We start from the raw sequence: 22488 nt of genomic DNA on the forward strand, positions 1-22488 counted from the left end.
AGGGTGTGAGGGTGTTTATGGGCACAAGCCACCAGCCAAGGCATGGCCAGCGGTGCTTGGTGTCCAGGGCATGCTGCCAGGCATCTGGAGCAGCCTGGGGAGCCGCAGCACTCGCAGCATCGTCCTGCCAGGGAGCTGCCTGCTGCTGGGTCCAATTAAGCTGCCTGAGCGACCCGGAGAGGCAGAAAGGGTTGAGTCAGGGCTTGGCTGGGATCCTGGGACCAATCTTGCCATTCATCCAGCAGAGTCAAACAAAAAAACAAAGGCGCTAGGATTTTTAATAAGCATTTAAGATCTTGGATTTGTGTCTCGTCAGTCATTTGATCCAGCCACAGGACTCGTATTAGTGGGTGGGAGAGAAAAATCCTGTTTGAGCATTAAACACTGCAGGTTCCCACCCTGGCTGGGATGCAATCGTTGCATCTGGTCGGAGAAGCCCATTTCCAGTCAGTGCCTGCAGAGCAGTTTGCACCAGATGGTCCCTTCAGCATCCTGGAGATGATCCCCTCCAGATTCCTGGCTCAGAGAAGGCTCCTGCAAATCTCCAGCTTGGATTCACGCTGACCCCGGTGTAGTCAAACAAGAGCATCAGCCGTGACGACAAATTCTGCCCAACATGAGATCCTTCAGCAGCCCCGAGCAGCAGCAAGCGCCAAGTGCTCCCGCCAGGATTATGTGTAGCTTGTTCAGGATATATACATGTTTTTTTCAGGATGCTTTGTCATAGTCCTTTGCAAAGTCCCTCATGAATTTTGGGCGCAGTGCCTGCAGTTTGGTGAGCACCGTGCAGAAGCCCTGACAGTGCAGACGTGCCCTGGCAGCCAGCAATGGAAGCCGGGTGTTTGCTCTAAAAACATCACCCAGATCTGGGTGCCAAGGCTGTAGGAAGATGGTTGGGCCCTGTTGCAATTCAGCGGGTCAGAGCTGCTCACGTGTTAGCCTGAAGATGGGGAGGAGAAAGGAGCAAACACTTCCTGCATCAGCCCTTTCCCAGCCTGTGCTCTACCAGCAAAGCAGCCACCAGTGACATTAGTGGGTGGGAGAGAAACCCTGTGTCTGGTGACACACGACAGGCTGGATGGGTTAGAGAGACCCAAGCAATGCTCCAGCACGTCCCACCGCTGGAACGCAGCTCCCAAAGCTGGAGGTGAAGCAGCAATTCCAGCACTGGTGCTGCCCAGAGCATCTCCTGCCCAGCTCCTGCTGCCTCGGCATAAAGAGCTGGAATTTTCCTCCCAGCAGAAGTGACCTTCAGCTGAGGTGACTCAGAGCTCGCTGTTGGGATTAGCGGTGAGGGAGGTTTAGCAGCGAGAAGCTGTTGTCCTGCTGTGAGGCTTTTGGTTTGTAAACGCCGAGTGCTGTGCAGCCTCGTGATGCCTTCAGGAAGGTTACGGGAGCTGATGGCTGCACAAAAGGGTCTGGAGCAAGCGGCTGTGCTGTGGGACACGTGGGCTGCCGCAGGAGCCTGCTGCTGGCTCCAGGGTTTTTCCAAAGCGATGTCCGATGCGCTCTGAGCTGTAGGAGGTGAACTCAGCACCTTGAGTGCTGCAAGGGCACCGAGGTGAGAGCGGCGTCTGGCGGAGATGGTAGGGAGTCAACAGGGCAGGGTTTGGGGAGATGTAGCTTAAAAAAGACGAGGGTGAATGCTGGGGTCCTCCCAGAAAAGTAGTTGGCGTGTCAAAAGTACATGATGGCCAGAGTGTTGTGGGGGTCTGGAGCATGGTGATGGAGGTGAGGAAGGCCATGGCAGGCAGATGCAGCGATGCTTTAGCTCCTGTCTCTCCAGGACTCTCTGGCAGGAGTGTCTGGAGAGCAGAATACTTGCCTGTGGCCTGAGTGACCTGTGACAACATCCTCTTCCCACCCTGGTCTCCCCTGTGCTAATCACTAACTTCATCTTGCCCATGCCCAGAGTTCTCCAGTCCCCTTTTTCCTTGAGGCACATTTCTCTTCTCATGTTTGCAGATTGCCTACGGGACCACAGAAAACAGCCCTGTCACCTTCATGGGATTTCCTGGTGACAGCATCGCCAGGAGAACTGAGACGGTGGGATGCGTCTTGCCCAACACAGAGGTGACCGTGACCCTCCAAAGCAGATCCTGACCCATCCTCCCTGTCTGCTGCTGGAGTTGGGGCATGCCATCACCTTTGGCTCAGGCATGCCTTCCCAAGCCCTTCTTCTCTCGAATTCCAGGCAAAAATTGAGGATCCAGAAACAGGAAAGCTTGCTCCTCTGAACACTCCTGGGGAGCTTCAGGTCCGTGGCTACTGCGTCATGCTGGGCTACTGGGATGACCCCAGCAAGACAAGCGAAGTGATCACTCCTGAGAGGTGGTACAAGACGGGGTGAGTCTGGAAACAGCCCTGCTCCTCCCGCTCTGATCTGTCTGTGAAACCAGAGCAGCTTTTAGCACAGAGCCCTTGGTGCCAAGTGCCCCTGGAGATGGGGACAGTCTGGTGCGATGGCTGCGGGGGGACATGGCAGTGGCAGGAATCACCTCCCCTGAGCCCTGGTGTTTGTGTGGATGCTGTAGCAGGGGCTCTTTGATCTCTTTGATGTGATGGCATCTCAGTCACTGCCCTCTGGTTACTCTGACCCAGCTGTTGGGGAGCATCAGCCGTTCTTCCACCCAGCAGGGATGGGACAGGAGTGCGGTGTCTTGCAGGGACATCGCCAGCCTGGATGAACATGGCTACTGCAGAATTATAGGCCGTTGCAAGGACATGATTATCCGGGGAGGAGAGAACGTCTACCCAGTAGAAATCGAGCAGTTTCTCCACACCCATCCCAAGGTGGAGGAGGTCCAGGTGAGTGGGAGGGAGGTGGGGCTGGTGAACAGCGATGGAAGCATGTACACAAAGCTGCTGGGACTGCTGCTTGGGACCTGGGTGTCTTCCTCTGTTTTCCGTGTCTCTTTTCGTGTAATATTGGTTGGTGAGCAGGAGAGAGAGGCTCACGGCATGGACGGGGCAGGCAGAGCTCCTGGCAGGGGGTACTTCAGTTCAACAAACCCCTCATGCACCAGCTTCACATCTGTACTGACTGTCTTTCTTCATGTTTTAAACTGCCTGTCCACTTTCATAGCTCCCTCTGAAATTCCTACTTGGAAAGCAGTCTGGAAGGACAGTTTTTACTGATAATTAATTACTAAACTCCTAATTCCAAAAAGACTCCTTCAACGAGTCCCTGGAGATGAGGAGTGAGATTTAGTTTCACCCCTTCACAAGACAGCGATGATTTTCAGCATTGAGCAGCTGTTTCCAATCTGCTGGGATTGTTCCCCTCCAGGTTTTGCGCTAGACAAGTCTCCCCATAAATAAACCAGTTATTTAGTCAGTGCTGTGCCTGCGCCAGGCGAGCATCTCTTCTTGGAACGGTCCTGGTGCAGATGGGTTGCAAACCAGCCCTGTTTATGTAGTTTCTAGGGCTTTATGTGACTGCTCTGGACTCAAAAGGATTGACGTGTCTCTAGGATTTTGAGATACCAGTTCAAGGCGGGGAATGACAGTAGGACTCTTTTGAAATAGTGTGAGCAAACTTTAGAGAGAGATCAGGCTTGGGAAGCCCATCTCCTGGTGTCACAGGCAGTGGTCTGCTGGGAGCTGCCGTTAGAAGGGTTTCAAATAATCCTTTAATTCGACTTCATCCCTCTCCTGCTGTTTCATCTGGAGATGTCAAAGCACTTGCAGCAGCCTCCTAAGCCTCTCTGTTGGTTGTGAAATGTGTTGCCCCATTTTTTGGGGAAGCAGAGGGACAACAAGTCCAAATTATAACACACCCTTGGCGACCTGCTGCCTGGCTGGTCTGACTCAGCCCTCGTTCCAGTGACTTTGCAGAACTGAGGGAAAGTGCAGGTGTCCATATGTGCAGCCTGTTCTACCACCTTTCCTCCAGGAAGTGGTTGGGAAATCCTTCCATGGGGGCTTCATATCGTTTAGAAAGCACTGGTGGGATGGTTGCGCAGCTCAAGCTGCCTTTACACAGCCCCATGCCATGACTCCAGCATCCCATGATATGGGTCAGGGCTCGCACTGTTTTTCCAGGACAAATACTCTGTGGGAGGAGAGGGATGTCCCCAAGGGTCACACCGTCCTTCTGTCCCAACCAGGTGGTTGGTGTGAAGGATTCGCGGATGGGAGAAGAGATCTGCGCCTGCATCCGAGTGTTCTCTGGACAGGACTGCACCGAGGAGGAGATTAAAGCTTTCTGCAAAGGGAAGGTGGGTCTCACAGTCCTCAGTTCCCCACTGGACTAGTCCACCCAGCAGCTGCTGGGGATGTGCAGAGGAAAATGCAGGATTTAGAGCAACTGGGGATCCAGCCCTGGCTCGGGTACCACCAGCTGGGCAGGACACATGTTCCCAGCAGGTTGGGCAGCAGTTGTTTTTCTCTTCCCAGATCTCCCACTTCAAGATCCCGCGGTATGTCGTGTTTGTGGCTCAGTACCCACTCACTGTCTCGGGCAAGGTAAGAGGGGCTGGGGTAGGGCAGGAGCCTCCTGTCCCATCTCTTGTCTGAGTCTCTCTCCCTTCTCTCTGCGCTTTATTCCAGATTCAGAAATACAAGTTGAGGGAGCAGATGGAGAAGCACCTTCAGCTCTGAGCTTGGGAAGGTGGAGTGAAAAAGAGGATAAATCAGTCCCGCTTCAGGCAGCTTTGAGTCTCCTTTTCACTTGTGCCTCGGGCTATGCAGTGGAGACCTTCTCTCCCGGACAGCAGGCTGATGGCACTTTTCGTTAATAAAACAGAGTGCCTTTTTTTCCCAGTTGGGTTTGTTTCTTTGCCAATAGAAATACTGCGGTGGGAGGAAGGGATGCTTATTTCTGGAGTCCTCTCCTGTTACTAAAAGGCCTTATAAAGGTTTTAAAAACTTGCATCCCTGAGCAATTTGGCTGCAGCCATTTCAGAGGACTTCACAGGCCTGAACAGATGCTGGTAGATATTTTACTGGTATTTTAAGTCACAACAGCCTGGCCTGGCTTCCCAAGGTAAGTGAATCCTTCTCTGCTTGGGTGTTGCTGAGACTTCTAGGTCATATAACACAGTTGATGAACTTGAAATGAAGAGCAGGGGCTTTAGAGAATGAGATTTTGCATGGGAAGGGGCTCCCTAAAGCTAGCTGGAAAAGTTTGCCCTGTTCCCGCACCTCCCCTGAACCTTCTGACCCCCAAAGAAACTTCTCCAAGGTAGACATGGTGGAGTTTATTTTGTAGTTTTGGACAAGACAGACAGTAAGGATTTTGCATAAATACCAAAGTTCCTGTCCCAGCAGCAGTGTGAAGCAGAGCATACCCAGGACAGCATTTTACGGGAGTTATTTGGTACCTCCCAACCATGAAACGCTACACCGAGAAGGGGAAGAGCAGAGCTCCTCTTCCTCGCCGGCAGAAGTGTCCCACTCCAGCTGGGAAGCAGATGACGTTGCTCCCAATTCTTGCCAAGCTCCCAGCTCTCTCCTTCCTTCTTCCTTCCCCAGCAGGGCTAGTGGCTGGGCCACCACCTCTGCGCTGGGGCTGCCTGCGGCGGGTTGGGGAAAATGGTGAAATGGGGAGAGAGGTGAAATGTCAGCAAGGACTCGGTCCCGGATCTCCCAGCTGGACGGTGGGCTCTACCCATGGAAGCAGACCCCGTGGACAACATGCCCATGGTTCGTACCTGCTTTCTGAAAGAAAATCAGACAGGATGGGTTATGTCAGACCCTTTTCCCTACGGTGTCTCTCCAGTAAGTTGCTCCACTGTTCCCAAACTGTTTGTGGGGCTGGTGTTCCACCAGCTTCACCTCTGCCCACCCCAGAGTAAGCGGGATGTGTGCAAGCAAAACTCAGGTCTCCTGCCTGGTTTTAGAGTTCTTATAAACCCTCCCTCCCAAGGAGGAACCATCACCTGCATTACCCAGTGACCTTGGGGACACAGCAGACCTCTTGGTCTGATGTCTATGGAAGGACTTTTTACCTTTCTTGGTTTCCCACTAATCTAGGTGTGGGACAGGTTTGCAGTGAGAGAAGCTTCTCTGGTTCCTGTTTGATAATTCCACCTTCTGCACAGCCCCTGTACTGCACAGAAGGGCCCCATGTACTCACCATCATGGGGGGTTTGCTGATAATTAACGAAGGTGAAGTCAGCTCTGGCTTCCAGGGGTAGAGTTGCTCCTGAGAAACACAGCAAGCACCGGTCACAGCCAAAATATGGGAGTACAGGCCCCCCTCACCCCATCCCTGCTCCCTGGAGCTCTGCTTGTGTCTGAGGAAGCTTTTTCTGCCCCAGAGCTTTCCCTGCCATCCCCATCTCGTTCCCTGGGGCACATCGAGCCCTCACTGGCCTGGACACCTCCTGAGATGTCCCATGGCCATCCCAGCCCCCGGGACAGTGCAGTCTGGTCTGCAAATACTCACGGGAAGGGAGGAAGGGTTGTCCCTCGTGGCTGGCAGCACGGCCTTGGTGTGTGGGGGGCCGTGGGCAGGCTCCAGGGTATCTGCCCTTCCCTGTACCCTCATCCTGCTCTTATAGCGCTGGGTGTCAGCTCGGAAAATCCCGGCAGCCGGGGGCTCTTCCCAAGGTGGGAGGGATACGTCAGGGGTGGGTTCCTCCAGACTACCCGGTCCTCGCCTAGAAAGAGGAATCTGTGCCCACGGCCTTTGTCATAGGCATTTCTCACTTCTCCAAGTTATTAATAGTACAAATTATGAAAAAAATAATGTCTGGGAGTGTCGGCACCGGGTTTGCACAACTCTGTGGGTAGACATGCCACGGGTCCGCTCCCACAAGCGCTGAGCAGCCCCTGAGCTGGAAAACCCTCCTCCAGCCCCGGAGGGGCAGCGGGGGATGCGGGGGCAGGTCCCGGGGGTGCCCGAGCCAGATCGGGACCGTGTGCCCGGGGCGGCACCGGGGGTGACATCGGCCCCGACATCCCGGGCTGGCACCCCGCTCTGCAGCCCTCCCCACCTCCCCTTCGCCGCCCCGGCACCGCCGTACCACCGCGGGGGGGCGGCCGGGGCTCGGTGCCGCCCCGGGGCGGTGCCGCGGCCCGCGGGGCCCGATGGCGATACGGGGGTGGCGGCCGGTGGCGGCGGCGGCGGTCGCTGCGGCGCGGCCCGGCGGGGGCGGCCCGGGACGGGGTCCGGGAGCGGGTCCTGCCTGGGGAGCGGCCCCGGAGCCGGTCCCGGAACCGGCCGCCCCCGCCACAGCCGCGCTCTACGTGCACGTGAGCGGGGGACACCGGGCTTGCACACGGGGGGTGCACGGGGATCCTGGGCTTGCACACGGGGCGGGGGCTGCATGGAGACCCCGGGCTTGCACGTATAGGGGAGGGACCCTGGGGATTTCACACATGGGACCCCAGGGTTTGCACACACCGTGGGGTGAATGTGGGATCTTGGGGCTTGTACACGTGTGGGGGCAGCCCAGCCTTGCACAAATCACGGGGCACACATGGGGTCCCCCTGCCATGCATGTGTGGGGGGTGCTGAAGGGGTCCCCAAGCTGTGCACGTGAAAGACGGCATCTACAGGGTGTGCACCTCGTGCCCCTGGGGCAGGTGGGGAGCGCTGGGGCCTCTACACGCGGTTGGGGCAGTTCCCCCCCTCCCAAAGTGGGGTGCGTGGGGGTGCAGCTGTCCCCCACGGCACCCTGTGCCCGCAGTGGCCCTACTGCCGCAAGCGCTGCTCCTACTGCAACTTCAACAAGTACGTGGTGCCAGCGGTGGACGAGTCGGCTGTGGGCGCCTGCCTGGTGCAAGAGGCACGTACCCTGCTCCGCCTCAGCCAGGTGCAGAGGTGGGTGTGCGGGGGGATGCAGGAGGAGTGCAGGGCCCTTCGGCACCCAACCGCATCCTCCCGACTATCTGCCCTACAGCATCACCTCCGTCTTCTTTGGCGGTGGCACCCCCAGCCTGGCCAGCCCCCGCACCATCGCAGCGGTGCTGGAGGCCGTGGCGGGGGCTGCCCACCTCCCTGCGAGTGCCGAGGTGACGCTGGAGGCCAACCCCAGCTCCGCTAGCCCTGCACGCCTCGCTGGTTTCAGGGCAGCGGGCATCAACCGCCTCTCCATCGGCGTCCAGGTAAGAATGGCTCTCCCTGGTCCCATCCCAGCCCTTGTGGCCCCCTGTGCCCCCCACTGCCATCCTGCTCCCTCCGCAGTCGCTGGACGACGCTGAGCTGCGGCTGCTGGGCCGGGAGCACACGGCGGCAGAGGCACGGGGTGCCGTGGAGGCGGCGCGGCGGCTCTTCCCTGGCCGAACCTCCATCGACCTCCTCTTCGGGCTGCCGGGGCAGAGCCAGGACGCCTGGGCACAGGGACTGGCGGCGGCGCTGGGGCTCTGCGATGACCACATCTCCCTGTACCAGCTGACGCTGGAGCGGGGCACGGCGCTGGCAGCGCAGGTCTGGGGGGGGACCCTGCCTGCTCCTCCCCAGGACCTGCTGGCCGACATGTACCAAACTGCCTGCGCCATGCTGGTGGCTGCCGGCTTCAGGCACTACGAGGTCTCCAATTTTGCAAGGAAGGTGGGGTGCTCCCCATGCTGTGTCCCCCGTGCCATGTCACCGCCCTGGCAGGCTCAGCCCCCCTCACCCCACGCGATGCTTTCCCGCAGGGCGCCCTCAGCACCCACAACCTCTCATACTGGCGGGCTGAGCAGTACATCGGCGTGGGGCCAGGTAAGCTGGGGTGACGGGGGGGAATTGTGCATGGCTGTGCCCCCTGCACCCCATCACCCCCCACCCCACCATTGCAGGGGCACACGGGCGGTTCGTGCCGTGGGGTGAGGGCGGCCGTAGCCGGGAGGCTCGTGTCCAGACGCTGGAGCCTGATGCCTGGATGCAGGAGGTGCAGAGCCGGGGCCATGGCACCCGGAGGCGAGTGGTGCTGAGCCCCCTGGAGCAGTGAGTACGGGGGGTCCCCCAACCCTGCACCCCCTCCCCTGCCCTGCTGTCCCACCGCTTGCCATGTGTCTGCAGGCTGGAGGAGCTGCTCGCCCTGGGACTGCGCACGGACGAGGGCGTCACACATGAGGTGAGGAGCCACCCAAGGGGCTTTCATCTCCCTTATGAGGAAAGGGTGAGGGAGCTGGGTCTCTTGAGCTTGGAGGAGACTGAGGGGTGACCTCATTAATGGTTATAAATATGTAAAGGGTGAGTGTCAGGAGGATGGAGCCAGGCTCTTCTCGGTGACAACCAATGATATGACAAGGGGTAATGGGTTCAAGCTGGAACACAAGAGGTTCCACTTGAATATGAGAAGAAACTTCTTCTCAGTGAGGGTGCCAGAGCCTGGCCCAGGCTGCCCAGGGAGGTTGTGGAGTCTCCTCTGCAGACATTCCAACCCGCCTGGACACCTTCCTGTGTAACCTCATCTGGGTGTTCCTGCTCCGGTGGGGGGATTGCATTGGATGAGCTTTCGAGGTCCCTTCCGACCCCTGACATTCTGGGATTGTGTACTAACGACCCTTTCTGTGCCTTGGGCGCAGCGCTGGGGGCAGTTCTCCCCCCAGCTCAGCCTGGAGGCCGTGTTCGGTGAACCGGGGGAGGCGCAGGATCTCCAGCAGCAGGGCTGGCTGCTCCTGGACGGCGGGTGAGCCCCGGGGGGATCGTGGTGGCCGGGGCTCCCCCGCAGAGCCGGGGCTCAACCGCCACATGTTCCCCAGCGGCCTGCGGTGCTCGGTGCGGGGCCTGGCCCTGCTGGACTCCCTCCTGCCCGACCTGCTCTGCCAGCTGCAGCGCCGCTGGGCCCCGCCGGCCGCCCCGGGCTGGGGAGCCGGGGCCGCGCGGAGGAGCCCGACGGGGGACAGGGCCGGTGGGGAGGCCGCGGGAGTTGTAAGCGGTGGCTGTGGGGAATAAAAAGCGAGAGCTATGTGCTGGCTGAACGAGGTGTTGGGGGACAGCGACACCCGAACGTGGGAGCGACTCCCCGGGGGCGGCAGGCGGCTGCCGGGCGGGCGGTACAGGCCCCAGTGCGCGGCTCCGCGGGCCGCACTAGGCCGCAGCCGCCTTGTGCATGCGCAGGGGGCGGGGCTGCCAGCCGCGCATGCGTGCAGCGGGCGGGGTTGCCATGGCGACGGGCGCGCAGCGGCCTAACGGGATGCAGCGGCGCGGCGGGGGCCCGGGCCCGGCCCGGCGGGACCCCCGACCCGCCACCCCGCCCGGTACGGCCCGACGTGGGGTGCGGGCGGGGCAGCGGCGGCCGGGCCTCACTTGTGCCCTCGGAGCGGCCTGGGGATCCCCGGTGGGCCCGAGTCCTGCGCTGAACCCACCATGAACAGCCCCTTCCACATGCAGTGGCCTCTCCATTTGTTATTATCTTACATTCTCCACGTGTGTCAGGGAACCAGTCCCGACTGGAGGGACCTGCAGGTTATGGATAAAGTGAGAAGCAAATCCCCAGTGGGGCTGTTCTGGCTGCTAGTTTTGCAGGGGTTTTGCTATTTAAAAGCTTATTTTATTATTTAGGAGCTTCTGAAAACCCTGTGGCTCGCTGTCTGTAGCTGAGTTGTGCCTGGTGAGCTCAGGGTGGCTGTGTGGGGAGGCTTGTGCTTGCAGCTGGAGCAGGAAAGTTTCCAGGAATTTCTTCTTCTACCTGTGGGAAGCACAGGCTGTGTTTATCTCGTCCGTTGTCTCTCATCTAGAATAAAGCATGAGACAGTTGAATCCTAGTGATTTACTTTGGTCCTTGTAGCTTCTCAGAGTTTGATTTTTTCCAATTACAAGAGATACTGAATTTAATTGTTCTGTGCAACCTTAAGCAGAAGAAACAAAACGTAGTTTAGCTGGAAATTAATAACCAGGCTGATAAGAGGAAGGCGGTGTTTCCTTGGCAGACTCAAGAGAAGGTCTCTGTGTCTTTTTTCAGACAAGAAGGAAAAGGTATGTAAGCTGCCCTCAACAATCGCAGAAGAGCCTGAGCTTGTTCCGTGTGTTCTGCAAGGAGATGACATCCAGGCACCTGCAATTAAGGTGGAGGACCTGGAGAAAGTATGTATTTTTATTGATAGAAATGGCTACCTTAAGTGACACTGTTCTTTTATGTGTTTAACAGAGGGTGCTGCCCATTTACTTAAACCAAAACCCACTGTGGAAGTTCAGTTCTCCTTCCATTTTGTCTGTCCTGCTTTTTATGACTTGTCAGATCATCAGATTCAGTTGCTAAAATAAAGGATTATCGATCCTTACGCAATCTTTTCAAATGGAAGGATAAGTTGTCTGCCTCTTCAAAATTACATTTCCAATTTACTGGTGTGAGAAGAGGTGTAAGGCGTTTAGTAACTATCACGGCATTTCTTCCAAAACTTGGGTTAAACTGTGTGAGTGGAAGCATTGGACACAAAGTGACACAGCAGAAAACTACTGGGAAAGTGATTTAAAACTCTTTTTTTCTCTGCCTTGGTGATAAAGCAAAGTCCAGAAGAGTAAGACAGTCACTTAGCTGGTGTCTGCTCAGTTGTGTAATGTGCCTCTTAGGAAAGGAGCTGCCTGTACTGATACGACTTCTCTGCTTATCCTAGAAGGATAAGGTGAGTCGCTATGTACCTAATTGCACTGTGACTTTATTTCCTGAAGCTCCATGCTCCACACCTTCCCCATGATGCTGGGAGAATTCCAGTTAGGAAGATAGACCCCATTCAAAAATATCCACCCAAAGAGACAAAGAAGGCGGCACGTGTCCTCGTAGCACGTCCTGCGTTCCCAAAGGAACCCAGGGAACCACTGACTTTTTCTGGTAGGGTTAAACTTCATGTCTTATCTTTGGGTGTTGGCTTTGCTAAGCCTGGCTTTAGTGACCAGGCTCTGGGATTGATTTTTGTGTGTGTGTTGTAGAACCAGGACTGTTTGGTGATGACCGTGAAGAGATTCTCCCTCATCACATTCTGGGAAGTCTCCAGGAGTTCAAGATGGAAGCCTTGGCCAGAGGAAACACTCAGGTTGGTTTGTAAAATTACGAAAACGCTGCTGTGCAGCACCTTTCTAGAGGTGGCACGTGGTGCCTACGGTACCTGTCGATGCTTTTCAGCACCTATCAGGAACAGGTCGGGCCTGACGTGTGGTTTTCCCAGCCTGGCTCTGGGTTTGCCTTCAGAAAAACTGCACCAGCAGGTTTTGGAGTCCTGTGCGCAGGATGAGGTCACGGAGGGAGGAATTACAGAGGCTTCCTCTTCCATATGTGCTGCTGCTGACGTCAGGCTTGCCAGAGAAGAGCTGGTGTTGCAGCAACATCATGGCTCGACTCTAATTACTCAGATAAATCCTTCCATTATTTCTAAGTGCGTTCCTTGTGCCCTGTTTTTATTCCTCTCAGAGTGATAAGGCAAAAGTATCATCAATCTGAAGAATTCTTTTATCCTTCCCTCTTCCATTCTCATTGTGGTGGCTCTGTGTGCATGAAGGGATTAAGTTAATGTTTCCTTTCTCTTCAGATAGCAGATTTGATTGAGGTTTCTCGTCCAGATGTTACTGCAGCAGCTTTAAGAGAGGAACATGGAGGGGAGAAGAAGCAAAAGGTTCATCAGACCTCACGAACAGAGCACAAAGCTCTCCAGAACTGGCATCATAATATGGCAATCAGGAAAAAGCAGGAGAAATATCTAGGAGGTGAGAAAAGCTGAGACCTCATCCTGTGAAATTCTCTTTGCAGATGGGGGAGTTTGTTGGCACCACAACAAACTGTCATGGTCAGGGCCAGCCGGGGTTAATCCTGTCGCCGTTGCGGTCTAATTCCGTGTTCTCAGAGCTCCTTGTGCCACTGATGCCAGTGGCTGTGGGTGTTGGGATGTTGTGGGGCGGTGAGCTGGTGGTTCTGGCTCGGAAAAGGATTTGGTGGGGGACAGTGTAAGGGAGTTACAGGTGAACAATAGTGGTGGTAAAGGGTGTGCCCAAAAGAAGGGCAGCACCAAAAATTTGTTGTTTCTTCTTCATAGAAATTCTCCAGAGGTCAGAGAATGAATTGCTGATGAGCACCTCAGATAATTACAGGCAAATCCAGGAGGAACGTGACCTCATTGACCGGAGTCTCCCTGCCCTGTTTCCCGGAAAGGTGAGAGCCCCACTTCATCTGCGTCCTGGTTGAAAGAGCCAAGACACTGGTGTTATGAGTGACATCTCTGAAGACCTGCCATTAGATATTTATCAAAGCCGTTCTAAGTCCTTCAGCCTTGTGTACAAGCAGAGCTTTCTGTGACTTTAAAAATAAAAATATTAACTGTGCTGTCCATACTAGTCAGAAGAAGGTAGAGGTGTGCTGTCACCAAAGACTGTCACACACTGGGAAGTGGTGTGGGGACGTGGCACAATTGCTGTTCCAGGGACAGAAAGATCTGAGAGCTTCAGGCTCGAATTTTAGTCATTGTCTTGGAGGAAGGGGTATGGGTGAGTCAGCAGGATTATGGCAGTATCCTTTGTTAAAATAATTTTTTTACATTTATAGCACTATCAAGCATTTGCATTTATATGAGATATTATTATCATTCAACCTTCATGTAGCGCTAGCTAGAAGAAAGTCTTCTATTGTCTTTGACTGCAGCCTGGTAGAAATTTTGCCTTGCTCTGCAGAGAGTGATAATTTATGGACTTTAAACTATCCATATAAGCAGAGTTAGAGCCCTTCTTTTTAGCTTCTAATCTCAGCGAAAATAGCAGGTGGCTGTATGCCTCTGAAAGTGTCAGCAGGAGCCTTGTTTTCTGCCCTAGGGCTACCGAAGAGGAAGCGAGTTCTGGAACCAGCCTCAGCGTATTGGAGATGAGCTCACTGGCCTGACGACAACGCTGACTCAGAGAGAACGTGGCTACCCAGAGCCCATCACTCACGTGGGGAAACCCTGCACTGTCCAGATGGAAACCAGTAAGGAAGTGTCACAGAGGAGTGATTCCACAGAAATGGGGTGCAATTGTTTGGGGCGCAGCAGAAAGAAATAGAGATTCCTGTGAGTACCGAGGCTCATGTTATAGTTGTCCCTTCCGACAGCGGCAGCACAAGCTACACTTCCCAGTCATTTGTTGGACCTTCTCTTTAAAAAAACCAATGAGACCAAAGTTTGGCAGAGGGTGAAATTAATAGTCTTGTGTGTATGTAGACACTGAGTTCCCGTATGGGTATTTCCACAGATCTGAAGCCTCCAAAGAGGATCGCTTTCCATCTAACCTGGGATAAGAGTCCTTTCCTGAAGCATCGACAGGAGGAGCTAAAATCTGTCCTAGAGGAGCTAGATTTTTACAAGCCGGTAGGTCAAGAGGAGCGAGGATGTTCTTTGCTTCTCATCTCTTGTCAGATGCTACGGAATAACATAAAATTGCCAAGAACTGGATCTGACAAAGCATTAGGGATCTAAAACTTAGCCCCACAGTACTCATCTTGGAAATTACCACATTTCCAAAGGGCTGCACCCATGCAGGAGTTGTGTGGCCTCCCTAAGTGTTGCATGGAGCGGTCGAGGAGCCTCAGAATAGGACCCCACACCAGCAGCATGCAGCTACCAAGACACTCACCTGAAATAATCTCCTGAAGGCCAGTAACCCCTCCTTTTAAAAACTGAACAAACCTCAGGTTTTTGTTTCTGAAACCTGGCTCTGGGGATGAGAAACAGGTGTGAAGGAGACTTTTCCCAACCCTGTGTCATTTGTCGTGGGAAATGTCATCATCAGGGATTCTTGGGAGACCCAGAAATGGTTCCTTCCTGTGTCTCTTGAACATTTATTGGATACCACCAAAAACCATTGTAGGAGCAAGATATTTCAACTTCACTGTACTTGACTCAGTTGGCACATTTAACTGGTATTTTAACTTCCTTTCTGTATAAAAAGAGAAATTGTGAATTTGTCATTTTTCTGTAAGTCCAGGATCTGGATGGACTGGAGGTGGTCGGTAAAGGGCAGCCTTTTACATCTGTCTCAACAGAGCCTCTTCCACGTTCCACCGCTTCTGAAGAGTCTGAGACCCTGTAAGTTTTACTTCATGCAGAAATGAAGAATTTTGAGCACGCACCACCAGTCTGTAAGGGTATCCTTAGCTGTTCTTATCCAGAATGGAAAGGAGTCTCCACTAGGGCACAAGAAAATGCATATTCTAGTATTATAAGCACCAGATTTAGGAATCAAACAGTTCCTTTGTGCCTTGGGGCCTTCTGCCTAAGGAGCAAGAATCAGAGAAAAGTGGGTTTTTTTAAGCCCTTCCTCCAGTCTTCCCTCTGGCTCCAGAGTTCACCTTAGGCAGGGTTGGAGTTCTGCTCTAAATTACTTCCATCTGGTTGTCTTTTTCCAGCCCTCCACTTCCATAATGTTTGCCTTTTTTCACTGTCCTGTCCATCTGTAATGAGCACAACCCGAGGGCTTCTCCTTACTTGGTCACGTACCCTCAGCCTTCCTTAGGCAGCTATAATTCTTTAACATTCTGGCTGTCCTGTCCTCCTTGATGATGACAAGTAGGTAGCTGGAGTTTGCCACACCTGCAGGGCTCTGTCCCTAAAGAGAAGACTGTGCAAAAGCATTAGTTGGGATTATTTCTTGTAGGGTCTTGTGAATCAGCTCTGGTTCTCCCTTCTCTGAACGTGAATTTCACTCAGCGAAAACTCTGGCTCTTGTTTTCTGTAGCAGTGACTCCCTGAAGGAGCATCCCGATGTGGTTCCAGAAGCTGTACTGGGTCCATCTTTAGTTTTCTGTGGCCAGCCTGCTCGTTGGATTGATGGCACTGCTTCTCACAAGGTAATTGTGCACTTTTTATTGTTTAGTCAAGCTAAGTCTGCTTGAGTTCCCAAGTCACAGCTGTACAAGTGTCACTCCCAGGCCAGAGAATGAGGGATTTATTCTGAGTGTGATAGATGATCCCTGTGTTTGCTCTGGAGAGATCTAGAAACAGAAGGGGTTGCTCTGTCTGTGGTGTGAAGCTCAGATTCCCAGGCTCTCTCTCAAGGTCCCTTCCAACCTAAACTATTCCATGATTGTATGATAATGGCCACTTCATTGGACCTGCCTTACAAGTTCTCCTACCAAGGCTCAACCCCTTTTGTCGTATGACTTCAGGCAAGATTAAATCCTGCCAGATAGCGTAGAAATTGTTATCTTTGTCTTTTTCCTCGTGTAGGATGATGTTGGCATCGCTGCTAGGCTCACCTTTGAGGCTTTGGCTGGTGAGAAAGCCGAAAGCTCCCTGATGGTGAGCAATGATGGCACAACTGCCATCTGGTACGACTGGCTGAGGCTGCCCCAGAAAATTCCCTCCAGAGAAACCAAATGGAGGAGGATACCGTGGTTTTACTTTGATACCAGATCAGGTACGAGAGCTGCTGATGTCTGATACCTTTGTACAGGGACCAGAGCGCAGATATTCAGGAGTTATATGAGATGTGGAATCTGACTAATGGCAGAGCAAACCTGTTGGGTGATTGTCCTTAGGAAGCCACCCTGGGCATCAAAGCTGACTCACACCAAAAGAGGTGTGCGAGGCAGATCCCTTTCCTAGGACTTAAAGGAAAGGAGGTTGTTCCTACTCTGCATGTAAATGAGTGGAATATTGAGAAGTGAATCATTTTCTGATGGCAAACGGGGCATAATCTGCCAGAGAGAGTACTGAGCTTGCTGTAAAAGCAGCATGCAGTGGAAATAACACCAGTTTGATAACATCGTGACTGGGAGTAAATCTGGAAGGAGAAAAATAGCTGAAGTGTGATAACCAGCTAAGCTACGGGGAAAGAGTCTCATACAGAAATAAGGACACTTGGGGTGGGGTTGGAAAAGAGTCAAGTTAACCAGATGGCTTCTTGCAGACCAGTGCATTTTCTCTCTTATTTCAGGTGTAATTTTGCCTGGAGAAACTAGGCAGTTCGTCTTTATTTTCAAGTCAGAGAGGGCAGGCATTTTCAGTGAGTCCTGGGAATTCAGGACACATCCTCTGTTATTAGGAGGAGCTCTGCTGCAGGTGACCCTTTGGGGAATTGCTGTGTATGAGGATAAACTGGCTAACCTCAGAGAGAAACTGGAGGTAACCAAGCATGTAACTGGGTAACTGTGAGCTTTGAACTTAATAGGCAAATTCAGGATAAGGGTGGGAGTGGATGACATGGTATTTTTATTGCTATGCAATTAAGGCTGGGAGTGAGATGATTATTTATTTACAGCACATCTGTGCATACTTGAGCAGGTTTGCTAACTAAAATGGAAGAACTCTGCAGTCTATTGTAATGTTGTTAATAAAGACATGATTGTGTCTCCTAAACTGTTCACACTGGTCCTCTAAAGAATGAATTTTCTGTTGGTAATTAATTCATTAATTACTTAGTGGGGGTGGGTTATGTTGTACATTATGATATCATTTAAGGTATAAATTGAAAATTACAGTAAGCTTTGAAAAGGGTAGTTTGGGGGAGGATTTGTAGGGTTTATTTGAAAAGCTTCTGCAAGTTTAGCTCTGCTCAGTGGGGTTTGCAGTTGTTCTTGTAACGCTATATAATGTATACATTGTGATTTACTAGCATGGGCATGAATTTGTTTGTGTCCCCCTATTTGGACCAGAGACTCACATATGTTTTTCTTGTTGTGGTGCCTCAGAGTGACCTGGCTGCCCGAGTAGGTGCTGCTATAGTAAAAGAGAGTCTGAAGGAATTTCTTGTCCGAATTCGCACCCCAGAGCGCACCCCGTCTCCTGTGGATGCCTATGTCACGGAGGAAGAGTTGTTCCAGCGGAAGAATCCCAAGGTGATGTTTGCTCTTTGAAGGGGTACACAACTGAAAGCAGGGAGGGAAGATCCATGGGGCTGATGCATCCCTGGGTTTCCGGAGGCTGGCACAGTCTGCCCTGCTGGCTTTAACAATTAGGTTTTCAGAGGACAGGCACAGCTCATTTCGCTATTTGCCTTTTCCTCGTTATCACAGTTGCATTATCATCATAGAGTGGTACAGCAGCTGCATGAACTGTGGAGAAAGCACATGACCGTTCCTTCAGCCTTTTGGGAGAAAGCATCCTTGGGCCAGATGAGCAGTGTGGAGGACCTGTGGTACCAGGAGAGTTCTTCAGGTGTTCTCTCTGCTCAGAGCAGCATCACAGAGGCCTCAGGTTGGAAGAGCATGCTAGTGGAGTCTCCAAGTCAAATGATGAACATGGAACAGGAAGAACCAGGCCCTTCAGGATGGAACCTTTCCATCGAGGACTTTAAGCAGGTAGTCACCCTGTTCCCTTTAGTGCTGTGACAAGCTGATGGTGTTTTCATTTCCCTACAAATAGCCTGGCCTACCCCAGTGTGAGACCACCCAAAGATCTGCTTCCGGTGCGCTGTTAGAGATGATTCATGATGTGTGTCCCAGAAAAGTGCTTCAGCTCTGCTCACCACACCCTCAGCGCTCTTGTAAAGAGATTCCCAAGAGAGACTTGGAGGGCTGTTGTGTGAAGAAGAAAAGACAACCATACAATGTCATAGATATTTTAAACTTTTTCCCCATTAGCTTTCTGTCATCCCAGGACTGAATGCGGGGGGGGCAGACTAATCCTATGGCCTCCTGCGGCTTCCCCAGGGGCTCCTCTCCTTGGAGAGTCCTTCATATTTGTCAGAGCACTAAGGGGCACTCCTGACAGGCTGTGGATAAAGTACAGACCTCCTTAGATTAAAGCAAGAGCAGTTTGGATTCTGTTAGCACAGTTTTTCTGTAGTGCTTTCTTGGAAATCTCTCTGGTGCTTTTATAACTAATCTTTGGGGCCTTCTGGCTCACTAGAATCCCTGTTCTCTAGCACACCTGTGAAGTTGCAAAGGGGCTCACTGTCAGTCTAACTGGGGGGCCTGGGATTGCTCCCCAGATCTTGGGTTGTGTGTGCACCCTGGCCAAATCCCAGCTGTACAATAAGCCACATCTGGGTGCGTAAGTACCCAGTACAGCCTGGTTTCAGACCGTTTTGCAGGAAGAGAGCCGTGTTTGTGTTTTGTTGAGCTCGGAGTCCACGGACTGTGAAAGAAGACTGAGAAGCAGCGCTCTGTAGACCCTGTATTTTCTCTCTCATCAGGCTATAAAGTCAATCCCCAAGGATAAGCAGCGAGAAGCAGCGCTGGCCCAGCTCAACCAGGCAGTGCTGGAGCTGTGTGTTCCACGGAGGCCAATTCAGTCAGACCTTACTCAGTCAGACCTTTTCTATCCCATCTGGTGCGTTACCTTTGCAAGATAAAGCTTGTAAATGCATCGTGTTATCACCAGCCTTAGCAATCTCTGTTGCAAGTGTGGTGATTCAGAGTGCAGATAATTATATGAGATCTAGAAGTTGTCTTTACACTGTTTTTTATAGTTTCATTGTAGCAGCTGTCTACGATCCAAATGCCTTTTTTTTTTTTTTTTCCTGGAGATAAGTTTAGAATATTAAATCAATGTAATTTTGGGGAGTAACAATATTATTTCTGGCAAGATTATTCCAGTCTGTATTTATGAAACCTTTGAGTAATTTTCTGTACCCTTTTACTCACTGTATCCTCCCTCATACAGCCTCTCTGTTTTTTGCTCACGCTTTCAGACTTTAAACATATCAACAGCTTCTAGTTGCTTATAAATTAGAAGGATGCAGGTTTCTCTTGGGAAAGACATGGCAGGTTGATGGTGATTTACCAACGTGTCAGGTTGAAGAGCAGGAGATCTAGTTTCACTGTAATATTTATGTGTCCATATGAGCCCCTTGATTTGCAAACCGTTGAGACCTCAGAGCGCTCAAACGTGAAAAAGGTAGTTCAGCATCCCTCTGCACAGATTTTTAGATGGTGGGTGCTATTTTACTGGCTTAGTTGGACAGAGCAGGCCTCAGCTGTGAGGTGCTTTCACTCCGGGGCACAGAATAAAACGAGATGGCAATTGCTGGACTGTCACCTTTCTGATTCTGATACTTTTCTCAGTCTCCAGCTGTGGCGTGAAACCATTGACGGTCTGGTGAGTCAGTCTATGAGGCTGAGATCCCTGCTTGGCTTGCCTGAGAATAACACCTATGCAGATACTGTTCCAGAGGAAACAGGTAAATGGCAGATTTAGCACAGCAGCTGGTTTCTGTGGACTGTCGGGCATCCACAAAATGTGCCGAATTTCAACTGAAATGGCAATTTCAGCAGTCCCCTCTCAAAGCTTTTACAAGAAAATGCATCAGAAAGAATGGCAGATTGTGTGATACTAATTGTGATCTGTCATTTGGTGTCATTAAAAAAACACCACACAAGTAAGCCTTTTAATTTAGCTAGATGTAGCCATGGTAGTCACACAGACTAACCCAGAAAACCCTAATTCACTGTTAGCTGTTTCACGGGTTTGTTCTGAGACGCGTTTGAGACCCATTCATTCCAAAGTACTCTTCAAGGTATTGTTTTTCAGTGCAGTACAGTTCATATTAATAAAAAGAGGAAAATACATTGCAAAAGTAATATATTTCCACTGTGTGAGTAGAGTGGGCTTGTCTTTCTGAATGTGAAAATGTTGCTTTTGGGTAACTGAGATTCTCTCTTTTGTAGTGGAACCAAGGCTATCTATAAAAGAAGGAAAGGAAGACAAAATAATGACTAAGAAAGTGTCAGTTGGTGGTAAGGATAAAGAAGCTAAAAAAAGAACAACAAAGGCAGCAGGGAAGGAGAAAGAGGTATGTGTTGGGATGCCCGTTGAAACGCAAGTACTGGGGAAAGTGTGATCCATTCTGAGGTTCCGTATCCTGAGTTTGAGCTGATTTTCCAACCCCATGAAACAGACGCTACATTTGTGAGGTGCATCTTGCAACAACCTGAAGGGTGTTCTGACCTATGTCACTTTTCTTTTTGTCTGTCCCTGAATAGGAACGGCCAAACAGCAGAAAGTTAAAAGTAAAAGACGAGAAAAGGCAGAAGTCTTCCATTTCGTCACAGGATGGGAGAGTAGAAGCACAGTCTGTGGAAGGTGTGACTACAGAGAGAGAACCTTCTCAGGTGCAGATTGACCCTGTTTTGTTTGGGACATACCAGGAAAAACTTTATGTTCACGTGAGTCTGACCAGAGCTGCTATCTTTGTTTCTTGGTTTTATCCTTTGCTTGTAAGTTGATATTGAAGCATTGTGTTAAACTCAGAAAACAGACAAACAGATGTCCATAATTCTGTAGGAAGGTGAGAAAGACAAGGTGAGATGTCTTTTATTCCAGCCTGGAATCTGTTAACGTCAGTCCAGTCATCACATAGCCACATGCGGGATTTCTATCTGGGATGTCTTTAGCATGCTTGCAGACTCTTGAGGGCTCAGCAGAATTAATTGTATCTTGGATAATGTTAAACACACTTCATAGCTCTAGTAATAACTTCTCTGGTTAAGCGCTGTTAACAGGCAGCCACTTTTATACGGCTGTGTGTGTGCCCGTACGTTAATGTGTGTGAGAAACCATCTCTCTGTCTGTCAGTGTCATCATCAGGATTTCTTCGTCTTTTCGCTGCAACTAACTTCTGTTCTGCTGCAGGTTTACGGGCTGCTGCAGTCAATGGTGATCAAAATGATTTCTTTATTTGAGGATCTAGAGACAAAAAAGGTGCCCTAAAGTGGGAGTGCGAAGCCTTTTGTAATGAAAATAGACTTACTTTAAAAAAATAAATAACTGTATTTACACAGATCGAGTGGAGATTCTTCTTTCTGAAGCAATGCTCTGATTACAAATACTGGGCTGCCTCTTTTCTGACATGCTGTGATGTGAGACTATTGCTAGATCATCTGTTACTGCTACAGATGATCGCTTGCCAAGAAGAGTCAAGGCAAGAAATATCACAGCCTCAGAAACCGTTAAGACTAGAAAATACTGGCATTTCTGCTGAGGAAGAAGAATTTAAAAGTGCCAGTCAACATGAGATGTGTCTTATTCTTTGTTTCTCAGTTTTGCTTGGCTAGCAGTTCAGTGAGCAGAGTGCCCCTTGTAGTCATGAACCCAAGTACCAGGACAGTAACTTTAAAAAATCCATCCCATTTTTAATCCACTTCTTGGCTGCTTCTCCTGGTTTCTTGGAGGGGTTTCTGTGAAAACACATTATCCCAAGGGATGTGCCACCCTGCCTAGTTTTGCACCAGGAGTTTACTTCGTGTGCTGATCTTGCCATCTTTTTCCATCCAGCTCAAGGTACCCGTGCCCTGTTCTGAGCCAACTCTTACTTGCTTCCTTCCAATGCTAATCACTCTTGAATTAAAATGAGTGAAATTCACACTGTAAATATTGTGAGCAGGGTAAGGCCTTGTGTTGGAGCCACCCTGTCAGTGTGTGCGTGTGTGTCTGGACTTATCGCTCTGTTCTGTCTGGATTTCCTTGTGTACCACAGCTGGAATGGAGCTTTATGTAGGAGCATCCCAGGTCCAAGTGTCTCATGCTCTGCAGCTGGCCTGAGGTCGGAGCAGATTTCAGAGCTGGATCTCTTGACCCGGCCTGTGTCAGCAAAGTGCCGTCTGGACGGCATTCCACGGGGGAGGCTTTGGTCCTGTAGAGAAATTACACCAGTGTGGATTGTTAATTGAGGTTTGTGATACTTTTGGGGTTCTTGGGCAGCAGATGGATCTCCGC

General features: G+C 51.4%; 3 protein-coding genes across 4 annotated transcripts in view; all 3 read left to right on the top strand.

Moving 5' to 3' along the window:
• The window catches only part of ACSF2 (acyl-CoA synthetase family member 2), a 32794-nt gene extending 28109 nt beyond the window's left edge, over positions 1-4685 (top strand). For both annotated transcript variants that reach the window (XM_065647718.1, XM_065647719.1), the window contains 6 exons: positions 1966-2073; positions 2195-2346; positions 2667-2808; positions 4110-4220; positions 4399-4467; positions 4552-4685. In XM_065647718.1, the coding sequence (XP_065503790.1) occupies positions 1966-2073; positions 2195-2346; positions 2667-2808; positions 4110-4220; positions 4399-4467; positions 4552-4602 (633 nt within the window). In that variant the 3' untranslated portion in view covers positions 4603-4685. The remainder of the gene's footprint in view (positions 1-1965; positions 2074-2194; positions 2347-2666; positions 2809-4109; positions 4221-4398; positions 4468-4551) is intronic.
• Positions 4686-7035: 2350 nt separating this feature from the next.
• RSAD1 (radical S-adenosyl methionine domain containing 1) lies at positions 7036-9834 on the top strand. Its single transcript, XM_065648102.1, has 9 exons — positions 7036-7200; positions 7638-7771; positions 7851-8055; positions 8135-8500; positions 8590-8653; positions 8731-8878; positions 8954-9008; positions 9463-9566; positions 9640-9834. Exons 1-9 carry the CDS (start codon positions 7036-7038, stop codon positions 9830-9832), a joined length of 1434 nt encoding a protein of 477 aa, XP_065504174.1. The 3' UTR covers positions 9833-9834.
• Positions 9835-11623: 1789 nt separating this feature from the next.
• MYCBPAP (MYCBP associated protein) lies at positions 11624-21507 on the top strand. The gene is made up of 17 exons (XM_065647990.1): positions 11624-11708; positions 11807-11910; positions 12403-12577; positions 12904-13019; positions 13673-13823; positions 14087-14202; positions 14819-14919; positions 15569-15680; positions 16060-16249; positions 16769-16956; positions 17523-17669; positions 17847-18131; positions 18968-19104; positions 19839-19954; positions 20442-20566; positions 20757-20939; positions 21406-21507. The coding sequence occupies exons 2-17, from the start codon at positions 11881-11883 to the stop codon at positions 21481-21483; spliced, it is 2250 nt and encodes a 749-aa protein (XP_065504062.1). The 5' UTR covers positions 11624-11708; positions 11807-11880; the 3' UTR covers positions 21484-21507.
• Positions 21508-22488: the final 981 nt, after the last annotated feature.

The sequence above is a fragment of the Caloenas nicobarica genome, chromosome 18, assembly GCF_036013445.1.
Source record: "Caloenas nicobarica isolate bCalNic1 chromosome 18, bCalNic1.hap1, whole genome shotgun sequence".
Lineage (NCBI taxonomy): Eukaryota > Metazoa > Chordata > Aves > Columbiformes > Columbidae > Caloenas > Caloenas nicobarica.

What these genes read in the sequence shown, in the direction of transcription:
- MYCBPAP (XM_065647990.1), top strand. Translation starts at nt 11,881, where the DNA reads ATGGAAGCCTTGGCCAGAGGAAACACTCAG. An exon ending in ATGGCACTGCTTCTCACAAG is followed by an intron (nt 15,681 to 16,059) that starts GTAATTGTGCAC and finishes TTCCTCGTGTAG; the next exon opens with GATGATGTTGGCATCGCTGC. An exon ending in TACTGTTCCAGAGGAAACAG is followed by an intron (nt 19,955 to 20,441) that starts GTAAATGGCAGA and finishes TCTCTTTTGTAG; the next exon opens with TGGAACCAAGGCTATCTATA.
- RSAD1 (XM_065648102.1), top strand. Translation starts at nt 7,036, where the DNA reads ATGGCGATACGGGGGTGGCGGCCGGTGGCGGCGGCGGCGGTCGCTGCG. An exon ending in CGCCTCAGCCAGGTGCAGAG is followed by an intron (nt 7,772 to 7,850) that starts GTGGGTGTGCGG and finishes TCTGCCCTACAG; the next exon opens with CATCACCTCCGTCTTCTTTG. An exon ending in TCTCCAATTTTGCAAGGAAG is followed by an intron (nt 8,501 to 8,589) that starts GTGGGGTGCTCC and finishes GCTTTCCCGCAG; the next exon opens with GGCGCCCTCAGCACCCACAA.